At 40.7% G+C, this 18151-nt stretch overlaps 1 protein-coding gene across 1 annotated transcript in view; it reads right to left on the reverse strand.

Annotated features, from left to right (window-relative positions):
* Positions 1-9014: 9014 nt before the first annotated feature.
* The window catches only part of LOC149315670 (somatomedin-B and thrombospondin type-1 domain-containing protein-like), a 28136-nt gene continuing 18999 nt past the window's right edge, over positions 9015-18151 (reverse strand). The window contains exon 5 of the mRNA XM_089513327.1: positions 9015-14029. Coding sequence (XP_089369453.1) covers positions 13912-14029 — 118 coding nt within the window. The 3' untranslated portion in view covers positions 9015-13911. The remainder of the gene's footprint in view (positions 14030-18151) is intronic.

An 18151-nucleotide genomic window follows, 5' to 3' on the forward strand; every position in this document is an offset into this window, starting at 1 on the left:
ATGAGTCCTAGAACAGATCAAACCTGACCTCTCTCTGGAAGTCAAGATGATTAAATTGAGGCTGTTGTACTCTGACCACATAATGGGAGGAAATAAATCATTAGAAAATACAATGATGCTAGGAAAGATGGAGGGCAGCAGAAAGAAAGAAAGACCACATACAAGAAGGTTAGACTTGATCAGGAAGGACACAGGCAAGGGTCTGCAAGACCTGAACAGAGAGGTTGATGACAGTGGGTCTTGGGCCTCATTCCCACCACAAAATAAATCATTTTTGAGTCAAATGAATGAAGCTATTTATTAATATTATTATTATTATTATTATTATTATTATTAAACTTTATTTATATAGCACTGTAAATTTAGCCCTGTACATAAAATCTTTTTAATAAGACGGTTCCCTGCCCTCAGGTTTACAATCTAAAAAGACATAACACAAAAGCCGATGGAAATAGTGGTGGGGAAGGGGATCAGGTCCAGCAGTTCTTTTCTCCCTCTGAGGCCTGGACCAAGGCAGATGGACTGGAGGGAGGGCTCTTCTTCTTGAGGGTAGGCCCAATGGGCGCTGGGCCTGTCTTTCCCTCCAGGCTGGATGGTGTCAGATTTAGAGCTGAATAGACATTCACACCATTCGAGTGGTGATCGAACTTACCCATTTCAATTTAATCCACTTTACATTCACATTCAAGAATGGATCAAGAGTGGTGGCCACGCCACAGGAACTGAATCAAATAGACAGTACATTCACACTTGCGCTGAATCGATTCATTTCAAAAGAAGCTGTGAATTCTGTGGATCTGGAAAAACTGGTTTAAATGGGTTTAGTGCTGTGCCAGCCTCATCAAACCATGCCAGAAATTTGGTGAAAGTGTGAACAAAGGCCATTTAAACCAGTTCAGATCAGTTTGAAAACCAATTTATTATGTAGTGGAAATGAGACCAAGGAGATGTCTCATCTATAGGGTTGCCATGAGTCAAAATGAACTTGAGGGCAGCTAACAACAACCATAACCACAACAACAAAGGGGCTATAACATTGAAAGTCAGTGCTGGACTAGGACTCCAGGAGACCAGAGTTGAAATCCTTGTTCAGCCATGGAAATCCACTGCTAAAGTCACACTCTTTCAGCTTTAGAGGAGGTGAATGACAAACCTCATTTGAATAAATATTGTCAAGAAAACCATAGGATAAGACCACCATAAGTTGGAGGTGACCGGAATGACCCCCATCTGCCACCCCACTCCTCTTGGACTCCCATGTTCCCTCTGCATTTAACTGCAATTCTCACAGTAACTGGAGCGGAAATGGATTTTCCCAACAACAGAGCATATTTGTTGAAATCCAAAGTATTTGTGGGTGGCCTTAAAATAAGATCTACTCCTAGCAAGAGATAAATACTGCTAGAAATTGTTTTAGATCCACATTGCCACCCACACTTTCGCACTTTTTGTGGGGGTGTTGCTATAGAGACCATCCAGTAAGGTCTGCACTTGAAAATTTACCACTACACCACTGCCTCCCACTAGATGAATAAGATGAGATGTCTTGTTTATTTTTAAACATTTCTCCCTGCCTTCTCTTCTTCTATCATATCTATGAAGAGGATAATGGAAACTTTTGCTTCCAGGTGTAAACATCCCATAGTTTCCTGTGACATCCAAATTCTTTATTGGTTAGTGAGAACAAGCCAGGATCAAACTGGGACTTCAGATTTTGTCCCATATTGAAACCATTGTACAAAACCTGAGTTCCCCAAATGATGGGTATAGCAGGGGACCTGCCATTTCTTTAAAAGAGAAAGCTTCTGTTCACCTTCTTTAGGCACAATGAAAAGTGTCTGTTGTGGCATCTTCATTCATCAATTTAGGATGAGATGAGGAAATCTGAAAGAACCAAAGTTCTTTCATAGCAAGCATGACCTTTACTGAACAGAGAAATCTTTTCTTGTTAAAATGATGGTAGAAGGAATGAATTTCCTTTCCTCCTGATGTTCTTTCCTCATATTGAGCCATAATCTGTTTGCAACATCACAGGCAGCTATCTCCACGGCAACAAATTGTATTCCCACTTGCAAACTTCACAAGGCCTTTGCAACAATGTACAGAATTTCACATGATTATCATTTTCAACATGCTTTTGAATATAAGCTAAAGGGATTAGGTGACCACAGAGTCACAGAAACAGCTGTCATCATTGTGAGCTACATCACAGCATCAGAAGGTTTTAACGGTCAGCTTGCCAAGCATACATCCGACTGAAAATTTTAGGGGGGATGGATGCAGGCCTAAAAAAGACTGAATCATGATTGATCTGATCCTTCATGCCATGTATTACTGCTATTACACTTGCACTGTGATTGTTGGACTGGACAATCAAAAAACATAATGGAGCACTAAGCCTGAGCAACAGCAGAAGGGCTCTGATTGGCACTGTTGTGCCAACAGCTGTCTCCAACGCTATACACAGAGTTTGGAAGCAATTGATTAAAAATCAATTTGTTGCACCTGGTCTGTAAAAGAGAGCAATATTAGAAGCCATTGTTTCAATAGTTAAATGACAAAAACTTCAACAATTTGAATAACCTTTTATTTTAATTCATCAATCTAAGAAACAATTTTGCCATTTAAAACTATTACAAATCATTTTAAGAGGTTATTTTTTAAAAAATTTAAAAGTAGCACATTACTAATGCCTTGCTAACAGTTAAGGTAAGGAAAGGATTTTCTTTAACACTTTAATTATATTATAATTATATAATTATATTTTATATATTAGTATAGTTTGTTGTTGCTGCTGCTGTGTGCCTTCAAATTGTTTCTGACTTATGGCGACCCTAAAGTGAACCTATCATGGGTTTTCTTGGGCACCTTCTGAGGCTGAGCGAGTGTGACTTGCCCCAAGACACCCAGAAGGTTTACATGGCTGAGCCAGGATTCAAAGCCATAGTCCAACACTCCAACTACTACACAACTTGCCGATTTAGGGCCACAGACAGACAATCTTTGTGGACCAAGTAAAGGTGGGGAGTGCCCTACACCAATCCACAAATCACCCATAGGGAACGTGTGACCTTCTAGATCGGGTTGGAGGATCTTCTTACCATTATTCCTCACTTTTGCTTATACTGATTTGGCCTGATGGAGCTTGAATCCTCTAACTAGCCAATCTTTATGAGGAGCAGTTTAGGTAGGTTTAGTTTGAAGAACAGAAGACTGAGAGGTCTCATGATAGCCATCTTCAAATAACTGCTTGCCTGTCACATGGAAGGTGGGGTGAGTTTATTTTTTGCTGCTCTAGAAGACAAGCCAAACCAAAGAGATCAAAGAAATAGGATTCCATCTGAACATTAGGAATAATTTCCTGATGGTAAGAGATGTTTGACATTGGGTAGACTTCCTTGTAGGTGGCTGCCTCCTTCATCAGAGGTTTTTAAAGGGTGGTTGAATACCCATCTCTCCGAGGTACCTGAGTGGTGGATTCTTCCACAGGCAAAGTGTTGGACTTAGATGGCCCTTGGGATCCATTCCTGTTCCAACTCTACAATTCTATGTTCTCCATCTCACTTGTAGAGATCAGTACAGTGCCTCCCAATTGGTTGTAAAAGCTCAGCTGCTCAACAAACATTAGAGACTTTCAAGAAGAGACTTTTTAATCACATGTGAGGCACACAAAGAAGGTTCTGCCCCCTGACACCTACTTTGGATGCTACCTTTATTTTAGTGGCACAAACTTTTGTACTGTTGAATAATCAAAGGAGGTTTTAGATTCATACTGCAAGACCTTTTCATCACAAAATGAAGCAATACTGAACTGCATAAAATAACAATGTGACAAGAAGTTCACATCTTTTCTGTTATTACTCTTTCCCCTTGGGCCCAGGCTGTATATCTCAGAGGGAACAAGCAAGAGGAAAGTGGAGGAAGATGCTGCTATTGCTCTTGCCATCTTGTCCTTCCTTTTGCCACTTTTTGCACACTCAACAAGTGCAGCTGAATAATGGAGAAGAGCAAAAGGGGGTGGTGCAGGGACCTGTGGAGGGTGGAAGTAGACCTGATTCTGAGGTATGGTTCTTGGTATGTGCCCAGTAGTGCCAAACCTTGCTGGGATTAATGAAATTCAGTGGCTAGGTGGACCATAATCACATCCTATTATATTCACAAAAACTTGGGTCCATTAAAAAAGAAGTAAACTTTACCAGTTGATGCCAAGTTAAAATTGTTTACTATATTCCCATAACATTGATCTTGCTGTCAGAATTGCTTTCAAAACAGTTCACAATAGAATAAAACATGGATTTGTAATTGGTTGACTGGCCGAAGCCAAAGGGTGCTCAACAATGGCTCCTTTTCATCTTGGAGAGAAGTGACCAGTGGGGTCCCACAGGGCTCTGTCCTGGGGCCAGTGTTATTCAACATCTTTATCAATGACAGAATTGGGGGCATACTCATCAAATTTGCAGAGGACACCAAATTAGGAGGAATAGCTAATACCCCAGAGGACAGGATTAAAATTCAAAATGACCTGAATAGACTAGAAAGCTGGGCCAAAGGTAACAAAATGAAATTCAACACGGAGAGATGTAAGGTACTGCACTTAGGGCAGAAAAATGAAATGCACAGATATAGGATGGGGGACACCTAGGTGAATGAAACTACATGTAAAAGGGATCTAGGAGTCCAAGTAGACTACAAGTTGAACATGAGTCAACAGTGTGATGCGGCAGCTAAAAAGGCCAATGTAATTATAAGCTGCATCAATAAAAGTAGTGTCTAGATCAAGAGAAGTAATAGTGCCACTATATTCTGCTTTGGTCAGGCCCCACCTGGAATATTGTGTCCAGTTCTGGGCACCACAATTCAAAAAGGACATTGAGAAACTGGAGCGTGTCCAAAGGAGGGCAACTAAAATGGTGAAGGGTCTGGAAACCATGTCCTATGAGGAACAACTTAGGGAGCTGAGGATGTTTAGCCTGGAGAAAAGAAGATTAAGAGGTGATATGATAGCCCTGTTTAAATATTTGAAGGGATGTCATATTGAGGAGGGAGCAAGCTTGTTTTCTGCTGCTCCAGAGAACAGGACCCGGAGCAATGGATGCAAGCTGCAGGAAAAGAGATTCCACCTCAATATTAGGAAGAGCTGTTCGACAGTCGGACACACTCCTTCCTTGGATTGTGGTGGAGTCTCCTTCTTTGGAGGTCTTTAAGCAGAGGCTGGATGGCCATCTGTCAGGGATGCTTTGATTGAGAGTTCCTGCATGGCATAGGGTTGGACTGGATGGCCCTTGTGGTCTCTTCCAACTTCAGTTCCAACTGAATTCCTGGGGCTACAATTCCCCTCATAACAATGCCATTTCCATGGTGAGCCTGACCCATCATTTGAGGTGCTTTAGTAGAGACAAAACAGCCACCAGACATAAGATTGCCAGAGTGAAAACTGGAGAAATCTCCTGCACCTTCAATTATTGTGCAGAAAAAAGGAATTTCAGTAGCTGCTGCTGTCGAATAGCTTTTTGCTTCAGGAAGTTCTTCCTAATGTTTAGGTGGAATCTCTTTTCCTGTACTTTGAATCCATTGCTCTGTGTTCTAGTCCCTGGAGCAGCAGAAAACAAGCTTGCTTCATCTTCAATATGACGTCCTTACAAATATTTAAACGTGGCTATCTTCTCACCTCTTAACTTTTTCTTCTCTAGGCTAAACATACCTAGCTCCCTAAGGTTCGCCATAGGGCATGGCTTTCAGAACTTTTGATCAGTCTCCTCTGGACATGCTCCAGCTTGTCAATATCTCTTACATTGTGGTGCCCAGAACTGGACACAGTATTCCAGCTGAAGTCTGATTAAAGCAGAATAGAGTCGTACTTACTTCCCTCCATCTTGACACTAGATACTGCTTGTTATTTGGTTCCATGACAAGCAACATCTGCTGGAATTCCCTCGTCTACACCACCATTAAAAGTATAGAAATCTTCTCCAGCTTTCAGTCTGGCAACTCTGCACTGTTGTGAAACTACCACCCGAAAGAGATTTATAGCTACAGGTAGCCAGGTAGGCCTTCCTTATGAATTTTAGAACTGTACTCCCAAAGGAAGCAGCTCACCTGGTATCAGTAGGTCCACTAGACATTACACTATATATTTAATGAATATATGGAAATGAAACAGGATCACACAAGCAGGCCATACAATAGACATCAATGTGCCCATAACAGCTATGCATTCTATGTGAAAGGGGAGTCATGAACATGTTCTGCTGCCATAATAAAATTGTCATGCTATGCACTTGAGGGTATTGTTGTTAGCTGTCCTCGAGCCAACCTTGACTCCACTGCTTTGCTTAGGTCCACCTGTGAACTTATGGCACGTGTACCACAGGTGGCATGCAACACCATTTCGCCTGACATGGGCCAGGGAGAAGGAGGAACAGGCACGCACATGCTCTAGAGACAGCTGGAAGCCAGGGAAAGGGTGGGGGAGAAGTCCTGCTCCAGAAGCCCCCCCTCCAGGGGCAGAAGTCCAACTCCAGCACACAGCCAGGGGCAGAAGCCATGCCCCCAGTATGCAGCCCCCAAAAGGTTTGCCATCACTGGCTTAGGTCTTGTAGATTGACGTCCCTGATTAAATCTAGCCATCTGATGCACAGTGTTCCTCTCTTTCTGCTGCCTTCTACATTTCCTAGCATTACTGGTGGGGTACAGACTGCCCAAAAAGGGCGGTCTGCCTGTGCCTTGTTTTGCTGCGCGAGGAAGCTGCAGAGGACAAACCACATGGCTTCCTCACACCGCAAAAAGAACCCGCAAAAAGCGGATTCTTTTTGCAGTGCCATTGTGATGCCGCAGTGTGCCAATGGCAGACTCACAACATCACAATGGCATCGCAACACGCTAAGCGTCCGTTGCATCAAAATGGCAGCGCCCATCTGTACAGGGCACCACCATTTTGACATACGGAATATGTGCTAGGGTTGCAGGACGTCTGTAAGCAACGCCCTGAGGCAACCCTAGCACGTATTCCTTATGTGCTAAAAGGCCCATCTGTACTGGGCCATTGTCTCTTCTAAAGCATCATGACTTCTCACGGTGTGGCCAAAATACAACAGCCTAAATTTAGTCATCCTAGTTTCCAGGGAAAGTTAGGGCTTGATCTGTTCAAAGACCCATTTGTTTGTCTTTTTGGCTGCCCATGGTATCCTCAGCACTCTTCTTCAGCCCATCTCAAATGAGTTTATTTTCTTCTTATCCACTTTCTTCACTCTCACATCCGCACATGGTGAAAGGGAGTACAATGTGTTGGACGATCCTAACTTTAGTGCTCAATTGTATGTCTTTACTGTTTAGAATATACTTGAGGGTATACAGTACCCCTATAGAGAATAAAATTATGCATCTTTTGTACATCTGTTTTGTGGAAGGTTACATGTAGGCACAAGTGGTCATTTTGTACCTCCTAGCTAATTAGAGCAAATGCCAGTGATCATGTCAATGATCCTAAATGAAGATGCTTCCACATGCAACCACCATATTATCAAAATGGTGCCCCTTCCTGGAAAGCAAGTCCGTCTTCAGTACAGAAGACATTGATAGTTAATAGCAAAAACATCACAGAGTTGTCATGGGAACAGCTGTCATCTCAGAAAAATACTTTGTGCAGTGCAAGTATGATGTGAGCTCTGCTATGTATCAGCTTTAATTTCAGTAAACTGCCTTGAGAGGAAATGCAGGATCTAAACCAGGGGTGGGACTCATGTGGTCCTTCAGACATTGCTGGACTGTAACTCCCATCAAGGAACCTGGTGGTGCCGTGTTTACATGCTGGTACTGCAGCCACAACATTGTGAATAAGATGAGTTGTTGGGGCAACTGGCTTATATATTGTAAACCGCTTAGAGAGTGCTGAGTTCACTATTAAGTGGTACAGAAATGTAAATGCTATTGCTATCACTATCAATCCTAGGCAGCATAGGCAATACTGAGAGATGCTGGCAGTTGTTTTTCAATAATATTTGGTGGATAATATCTGGAGGACCATGCGATTCTTACCCCTACTATAAATGCAGTGATAATATTATGGGCCCCACATTATGAGAAAGGTGGGATAAGGTTAAATAAATAATACAGTAATAATGTCCAACTGACTTATTTATTGTGCAAAACCATTTAAGTGGTATTTTAATTTCTACTTTGCAACAGCACATCATCTTTGAATCTGAATATGCATTTATAAAAATTATTACTGCTTCAGAAAAGACAGATTGGGACAATTTGTAAGAGTTACATTGTATATTGTTTTTTACTTGTGGCTGAGAATTTGCCCTTTATGAACCTTTTTTATTAATGGAGCAGCTGTCCTCTCCACATTTTAATATCTATTCCCATGTTTTCTGCTTAAATCGGGGGGGGGGGGGGGGTTGCTGATAATAAAAGGGATAAGGGCTGCCCTCTTGTGGAAGAGATTGTTAGATTTCACTGCAGTAATTAGAAATTATGTAGGCCTCTTTTGGTGATACTAGAAGCAAGGTGGAATTCAGTATCACCATTAACCTTTTTACATGACTGCAATGCTTTCGGTATACATTGCTTTCTAATCTTTATAATGTACACTCTCCACACAGCTCTGTGAAATAGGTGACTTGTATTTCCAAAAAAGAAAGGAGCAAATTTTGTAATGAGGGTTGTGTATTGAAAATCCCTTTTCAGAGACGATATCATACCATTATCAAATGCATGCAAGGACCATTTGCTAGATATATTGTTCCTTCAAATCTGGTAGTTTAAGTTTTACTACATTGATGAAAACATCTAGTTCAAATTGTGGGAAGGGTCACACAAATTACCTGCAGGCGCACCTGAGACTACTAGGCAGACTATAACCAAACAGAAATAACTTGGGGTGCATCTACACTGTAGAAATCATGCAGTTTGATACCACTTTAACTGCCATGGCTCACCCTACTGAACCCTGGGAATTGTAACTTTATAAGGTACCAACAGTCTTTGGCAGAAAAAGCTAAGGACCTTGTAAAACTACAACTCACAGGATTCCATAGGATGCAGCCACAGAACTTAAAGTAGTGTCAAACTGCATGATTTCTACAGTGTAGATGCATCCTTGGAGATACTTTTCCATTACCTAGAATGCATGTTGTGTCAGCTTCCTCTCCCCTCCCCCTCCCCCATCAATCCATAAACAATATATAAAGTGCAGCTGTTGCAGAACTGTGGACTCTGTGTTCGTTAAATCAGCACTTCTAGCTGATTGTTGTGATGGTGCAAGTCCATCATACTCCTACAGGTAATCAACAAACAAAACTTTAACAAAGTGTGTTTCAAGAAAAAGAGTGATTTAGAGCAGAGAACCAGAACTGCAGTGGTTAACCTTTTCTCCACCTGTCTCATTTTTTCCACAGCAAATCCTCCTCCAGCCATTATTCCCTTGGAGGTTCTGGTTATATGTTTAGTGCTGCAAATGCACATCTGGAATTCTACAGGAAGAAAGGGAGGCTTGAGTGAAGAGATTTGTAATGTCTAGTTTAGGCCAAGCTAAACTGGCTCTCTGCCTGAAATATCCACAGAGAGGATTAATCCTGACACAATTTTGTTTTTCTTACAATGGCCACAGTGTATATTGGATTTTAAAACTAGATATTTTCTGCTATAATATTATACATACACACAGAAACTATTGTATATAGCTATATATAATAGCACAAGGCTCTTAGGGCCTAAATACTCTAAAGGCACTAGATCCCACCTGATCTTGGAAGCTAAAGCAGGGTCAGTTGTGGTTACTTGGATGGGAAGTCACCAATGAATACTAGGTGCTGTAGGTTATAGTTCAGAAGAAGGAACTGGCAAAACCACCACTGAGTATTCCTTATTTAAGAAAACCCTATGAAATTCATGGGCTTGCCATAAGTTGACAGGTGACTTGAAGATGCATACACCCACAAGGGGCTTACATGGAAACACTTTTAAGTTTCCTTTCAAAATGTTCTCAGGTCCAAATCAAGATGCAAAAACCCCCAAACTTCTTCTATTGTTTGTGTACCACATTCCAATGTCTGATAATTTCACACTAAACTTTTAAATGGTCTAGACTAGCTTTCACTAACTTTGCACCCTTCAGATGTGTTGCAACTAAAATCCACATCATCCTCAGTCAGCATGAACATTGGACATGGTGGCTAAAGGTAATGGGAATTACTATCCAATTTATCCACCAAATTGGGGAAAGTGAATGTAGCACAGAGATACATACCGACCCATTTTTTCCGAAGCAAATTATGAGAATGACGAGATTCAATGCTCTTGAATCTAGTAACTTTTTAGAGTATTAGAGTTTTTTAAAGAAAAAAAATATCAGGATTAAAATGCTGCCACTATTCCCAAACTGCACAAAAGTTTCAACATTTCACAGTTGCACGAGAGATTATTCTATTCAGCAGTGCAATCCTATATATGCCTATTCAGAAGATACCCCCATTGAGTTCCATAGGACTTTCTCCCCAGTAATTAAGTACAGTATTGTAGACTAAGGGGCTGCCTGCAGCCACCTCCAGCTGCACTGGATTGGGGCTGCAGCAACCACACACCACGACCCCAATCTGGCTTTTCCAAGGCATAATAGCTGTGGTGCCATGCCTTTAAGGAGATCCTTTGGGCCTACATCTTGTGGATGCAGTGCCAGAGAAGCACCAAGACACCACACACCGTGTGGAGTAGCGCACACCATCATGCCACCCTGGGGGCGGAGTCAGGGCATGCGTCAAATGGACGCCATGCCCCGACTCTGCCCCCAGGTCAGCCTTTATGGCTGGTGTGCGCAGTCCCATAGTCTACGCACACTTAGTAACACCCACTGAGTTCAGTGGTTCTTGCTGTAAATGAGACATGTACAGGAACCAATGAAGCATTTAAGCAGAACTAGAAGAAATGCAAGGGATCTGTGATTATAATACTGGGAGACATTTTTTAATTAACAATTTCAGAAGACAAGTGGTTTTGAACTGTGGCTCCAGGATGGGAAGTTTAATTTCTAACCCAGTACCTTCCAAATTATCTGCCACCTGAAGCTACTTACCACATGATTTTTAAAAAAATGCCTTTCTGTTTCTGCTCTGTGTGAAAAATATAAGTGCTTAAATTTTAATTGGCTATTTTTCTTTAGGTGCATAAAAATCTAATCAAGGATTTTGAGCATTATGTTCATTTTGACCACATCTAAGGCATTTCATCGGCAGATGAGGGGTGTGTGTGTGTGTGTGTGTGTGTGTGTGTGTGTGTGTGTGTAAGAAGAGTACATGAAGACAATGGACCAAAACAGACAACTGGACTGAATGTCCCAATGGTTTTGCCTTCAGTTTAACCAAACTGCAAGCAGCACATTTGTCTGAAACAGAGGATTTTAACCCTCCCTTGATCCAATTTGCCTCCTGAAGAGGATCAGCATTGATCGAATATGTAGTTTGATGCCAAGGCTAACATTTCTTTCATAGAGAACATATTCAGGATGAACCATGTTGGCCATGCAGCAAAATTTATGGAGTCTAATTTTGGATGGAAATTAATGGATTAACAGGGTTTAAATTTTATTGCCCTTTGTCCCAGTCCCCATGGCCAAGAAGAGAAGTGGCTTCTGCCTGCACTGAGATGCCTCCATACAAACTGAACTACAACAGAAATGACGTCTGATACAAAATGTAGGCTTGTGATCCATTATGTTTTCTCTCCTGTATGTTTTTTAATAGCTTTTGCCTGATGATGAAGTCAGTGGAGTCCCAAAAGTTTGCATGATTTATTCTGTGCATTTTGGTATCACTATTTTAAAATGTTTGGACATTATTGTATCTCACAGTTTGTTTTGTCCATAAAGTTACAATAAGTCATCACTAGGGTTGGTGTCACCCAGTGTCATCCCCCCACTGACCTCCTCCCATATCAAATCATATATAACGATGCCTCTCCTTTCTCTTCACACTGAGCCTCACCCCACTCACACCATCTCTTTAGTGTTTTAGAGGGATGCAGGCAACTACCACCACCAGTTTCTACCAAAAGGTGATGTTTAGGGAGCATTGGTAACACTCCCTCCATTAGGGTGTCACCTTGTGAAGCCCCCAAGGCAAAGAATGAGTCCCACAGATGGGAACTGGCAGGGAACAGACAGAGGTGTGAAAGCAGGAAAATGTTTTCTAATTTCACATATAAAAGCAGCTAACCTATATGCACAGAACCAGATTAGTTGGTCAGTTTATCTAAGCACTTGCAGGTGTGTGGATGCAAATTCTACATGAAAACACACACACGCCTTAGTCTCTTAGCAATATAAATTATGCAAAAATATGTACTTTGTGCTCATTTGGTATGTATGCATTCTGCTCCTCCTATCCAGGAAACTGACCCCTAACTCTCTGGAAATCTTATTCAATCACATGTTTCTAGCATCTATGATTACGACAGGTGTTGTCCTAATTGGTTAGTCATAACTTTGCAGCAGCCATAAGGGCTAGAAACTTGTTCTGATAAAATAAAAATAATAAACGCACAGAGTTCTGGGCTAAACACCATATCCAGGACCTTTCCTCTCTGTGTGTGCAGAATCCATTCAGACCTTATCACTAGCAATGCTCAAAAAGCTCTCCAAGTTCAGGTTTAAGATTAACTTCAGGGACTCATAAAAACTGAACTTTGCCAGCCTCCAAATTCTCCTCCAGCTTGGATTAAATCCAAGCCAGAAAAGAATTTCCAGTTACCACCCCCACACCCCAGTTTAGACGTCTTGAAGGCCAATGAGATTTCATGCTTCCTTTGCTCACCATAAGCATGTTGGTGAGCTGGGAGATCAAGTCTCCATTATTCCCTCTGTCTTATACCACTTCATTCCTCCTAAAGAGCATCACTGCTACTAACCCAAATGGATAAACCTTGTTGAAAAGGAAGGGACCTGAGATAAAGAGTTTATGGGAGTGGGTGCCTTAGTTTAGCTTCTGAAACTTTATTGTCACAAATCCCTCTCTAAACCTTGCTACCCAAGATTTTTTTAAAAAATAAAAATACCAGGAGCTTAAGGTAGGGTATTAGACCTTGGGAGGACACAAAAGTTTAGGAGGGGGAAAGCAATGGTCATGCAATAGCAAAGGTGAGAGCCTTATTCATCTGTGGGACATCCAGGTTACTGTCCAATCTGGACAAACAGCTACTTACTTTCACCAGATGTATCCACATATACTGTTTTCTATGCTGTAACAACAGCCTATTCCGACCACTGACGAAGACTTGTTGTTGAAACGCGTTTGGTCTCATTTTATCAATTTATCTTTTGTAATGGGCTTGCTATGTTATCCCTCCCATTTGTTTACTTGGAGGTGTTGAAAGTTTCATTTGTATTTGTATGGGTATTCAATATGTATGACATCTCCATATACTCGCTCCATTAGTTGGGATTTATAGTTCTATAGCCTAGTACACATTGGTCACATCAGCTCTTTTACCCATTTGACACGTGAGCTTTTGATTTTATCTTAGGGCTCTGCACACAGACTACAGCACATTTGTCTGTCTGGAGGACTGACTAGATTTTACCCATCCCTCCCATTTTTCATCCAACTTTTCTAGTTTGTTTCTAATAAAACCTTTGCTATTGCATGACCATTGCTTTTTTCCCCCTAGACTTTTGTGTCCTCCCATTTTCAGTTTAGGTTTAGGGCTACACCTTTGTGTCTTCATCAGGATATTAGACTTTCACAGAATGTTGTTTAGCACCAGCAGCAGCTCCTTATAGCAGCAGTGACCTGATCTTCAACTGTATCAGTCAATAGTCTGATGTGTTTCAGATGTGTTCCTTCATCACTGGACTTTTTGTCAGTGTGAAGTGGCCAAGAAATTACGACTCAAGGCCAACAGATGGGTATATGAATATCAGATGAACAAGAAACTGTGAACAGAAGGACAAGAACAAGTGTCCAACTGGCGGACTCTCTTCCAGGTTCCTCTACATCTTGGGTTTCCCACAGCCTGCCAGTGCAGTAACTGGTTCCTGGGAAAGAAAACAAAACAAAACAATGCATTGACACAAAATGTTTGCTTTTGCTAAGGCAGCATTTACAGTATTTATTTATTCTTTCATTTAATTTCATTTATATGTCTCCTTTCTCCCAAAGTGGGGCCCAAGGTGGCTTCCAAAAACATCAAAGCATACAAACTTTCTCACCAGTGGGCTGGCCAGCAGTTCACTAAACCTGTCACACCAGACAGACAGCAGAACCAGATGGTATAAAAGCAGAGGATAGCTTGGAAAAGTTACTTTTTCAAACTACAGTTCCTAGAATTCCCCAGCCCACATATTAAGTTGTCATGCTGGCTCAGGATTCTGGTAGCTGTAGTCAATACTGTAACTTTTCCAAATGCTGGAACTGAGTGTAAAAAAGAAACAACCAATCCTTATATTCTTTATATATACTATGACCTCATCCATTGTTCTGTACTTACAGAATGACATGAACTAAGAACAAGAGGGACACTTGCCATAGTAATTTTAAAACAACAAAACACTTACTTCAGAATCTGGAAGTTCTAGCAACCTAACTGCACAGTACTAGAACTTAGTTAGGTACATTGTGTTTCAATTTCCCAATCTGAAGACTAAGTTTTTTTAAAAAAATAAGTGTTTTGATTTCCCAGTCTAGAGATTCCAAATCAGCAAGTAAACAGGAGAAAGTTTACATTATATCATTTGGATGTTGTTTCAAATGATCTCCATGTGGTGTTTTCTCCATACTTCCACCTTAATATTTCACAAGAAGAGACATAGCTTTCAAGATGTCTCCATGGCATCGCCAATTTAAAAAGAATGAAACCTCAAAGAACTGTCACCATTTAAAACAGAAATTATTAAAATAGATGGACCAATGGTATGACTTAGTATAAGGCAGCTTCATAGATTCATATGCAACTATTTACAGGATTATTCTCTTTGGGGAAAAGGATTCTGTACCAGCACCCTTAGTTCCTGGCAATGTAGAAGCCCTTAGTACACATCCAAACCATGTGTACTAGCAACCAAAAGCTGATTTTCAAGGAAAGTAATATGCAAACTATTTTTACATCCGTTACAAATCAGGACCTGCTGATGAAGAAAAGCACATAAAGTTGCACTTGGAAAAACATTTTCTTACATTCTTCCTTATCTGCATGTATATAATTGTCCATCATCAAACTGCATTCCACAACTATCGTCATTTACTACAAACCTTAAGGAACAGCTAATCCTTGCAAGCATGAGGCACTGGCTCTTCTAGCAATTCCCAGTGCATGCTCTTTACAAATGTCAGCTGTGCTTACTCAAGCCTGAATCTTCTAATGCCTTTCTTTAAAAAGAAAGAAAGAAAGAAAGAAAGAAAGAAAGAAAGAAAGACAATTGCAACACCAATTTAAAGGTTGATGGTTCTAGGATTTAAAGTACCAGCTGTAAAAATATACAGCCACCTTATTTTCTAATATTTTACTGCTTATTAGTGGATTCCTTAAATGACTGGTGTTTAATTTGCATTTTTACATAATTCATTTTTTCATTATTGGAACCTTTTCAAATTATGCTGGAAGCCACTTTACATTCCACCTGTGTAAGAAAAGTAGGATACAAATCAAATCAGTCAGTATCACTAAATTGTCTCTGTTGCAGGCAGCTCTCAGAAGCCACTTTTATCTCAATTTGACTACTGTACAGGTTCAAGACAACTTGAAACTGTCTCCAATTAATCCAAGACAAAAATGCATGTTGACTATTACTAGGGATGGTCCTGCTATTCAGACTGATTAAACATTACTCAAGTAATGCTCAGCATCTCTCCCAGCCAGCATATATGACAAAGTATATTTAGATCTTGCAGGAGAGGAGATTGGGAGTAAACTAGATCTACACAAAAGGCTGCCTTATATCTGAGTCTGACCACTGGTCAACTCAGACTGGTAGCAAGGACTGATGAAAGTTTCAGGAATTATTCTTTCCTAGCACTATCTTTTATGCAAAGGGAACTGTAGCATCTTTGTGATTGTGTGAAAGAAGTTGTAGCATAAGTTTTCATAGGATATTATCACATGGAGAAAAAGGAAAGGAGAGAAGCGGGATGCTCTTCTCCTTATTGCATGATTGCTGGAAAGTTATCACACAACATCCCACAACATCATGCTCATCCCATCCTTCTCCCATCAATGAGGTGGTATGGCCCCATCACTTTTCATTAACGGGAAACTATCATTAATGAAAAGTGACGGGACCATTCTACTTCATTGACGGGAGAAGGATGGGATGAGCATGAATTCACAAGATATCATGTGATAATCTTTTAGCAATCACACAGTAAGGATGGCAGCATCCCACTTCCCTCCTGTCCTTTTTCTCCTTGTGATAATCTCCGAAGACTTGGTCTATTTCCTCAGATGCACAGTGTCTATTTGTTGTTATTACTTCTCATCAAGACAACTTCAGCTCAGTGGCATCACTAGGGTTGGTGTCACCCAGTATGGTAACCCATGGTTTCACCCCCCATTGACCTTTTCCCATACCACACCATAAAAAAATCCTTAGTAATGTATTTTGTATTAAGGTTACTCATAAATCATAATTCCAATATATTACTGAATGGTAATAATTGTGACATAAACAACTAGCAAAATTAAAATTATACCTTTAAATTACAATATCATATGCACATCCTAAATGTATTTACATATATATAGTTTCAAAAAAATTAAAGAAAAAAATAAAAGGTTTTCTTAATTTTTAAAAAATATTAATTTTTTTTAAAAAAATAAAATTTTAAAATTTTAATTTAAAAGAAACCTGGGACCTCTCCTTTCTCCTCCCACTGAGCTTTGCCCCACTCACACCATCTCTTCAGCATTTTAAAGGACACAGGCCCATTTCTTCCAAAAAGCAGATGTTTGAGGTGTAGTGGTCCACCCCTCCTAAGGTTGTCGCCTGGTGTTGTCTGCATCCCCAACACTCTCCTGATGACACCACTGCTTCAGTTTGTGGCAGACCTCCATGATCCCCAGTCATTACTTGCCCAACTCAGGGCTTTGGCATCCTTGACTGAACGAATCCACCTGTGGTGTGGTCTTCCTCTTTTCCTACTGACTTCTACTTTACCAAGGATTATAATCATCTTTTCCAGTGAGTCATGTTTGAAAATACAATATGACATGGAACAGTCTCAGTTTAATCCTCTTTACTTTTAGGGATTTTTCAAGCCTGATTTGGTCTAGGACTTATTCATTTGTCTTTTTGGAGTCCATGTTATTCATGGAACTCTTCTCCAGCACCACATTTCAAATGAGTTTATTCTCTTCCTACCAGGGCCTGATTCCCACTACCTTTTAAACAGGATCGCAAATCGGTTTGAACAGGTTCAAATGACCCTGGTTCCCACTGGAATCAAATCACTGAAGCAATTTGGAGAGGGGGGGCCATACTCTAGACCCATTTAACTCATGTCTTTTTGACGCTGATTTTTTTTTTCTACAGCTTTTTGGATAAATCAATTCCATGTAAGTGTGAACCAGATGCAGATCAGAATCAATTTAAATTTGCCCTCTGATTGGCTGGAGTGGGTCCATTTTGAATCGATTCATTCGTGAATGTGAACCACAAGTGGGTTATTTTACAGGGGAAAATGACATTTTCCACCTCAGCAGGGCCAGTGAATAACATCCACTACTAGCTGCACTGGACAGAAAATGTTTCAGGTGAAAATATATTATTTCTGTGAGACTGTAGTGTATCTCCTCTTCATCTCTCACTTTTGGTCATTTTAATAATTGGGGGGGGGGGCAGAGTTGCAGACCTCATGGTTCTCCTGAGCAGGCCATTAGTACCCTCTTATTTCTCAGTAGCTTGTTTCAGCTCCAGTTCTGTCTCACAACCATCCATCCTTTCACTGAATTCCTGCCAGAGATGAATTGTCTGCAAAAGACATGTTCATTCATTCTCTACCCATTCTAAAGATTTTCTCCAGCTGTCTTCCCAGCTCAAGTAATCAAGAATGGTAGATCTTCATGTCATCACATTCTCCAATAAAAAAAATGGCCCAGTGCTTCTTCAAAGGCCTATTTCAAGAAGAACAAAGAAGAAAGAAGCACTGACAAACCAGCCCAGTTG

The sequence above is a fragment of the Sceloporus occidentalis genome, unplaced genomic scaffold, assembly GCF_023333645.1.
Source record: "Sceloporus occidentalis isolate IW3139 unplaced genomic scaffold, rSceOcc1.0.p SCAF_3, whole genome shotgun sequence".
Lineage (NCBI taxonomy): Eukaryota > Metazoa > Chordata > Lepidosauria > Squamata > Phrynosomatidae > Sceloporus > Sceloporus occidentalis.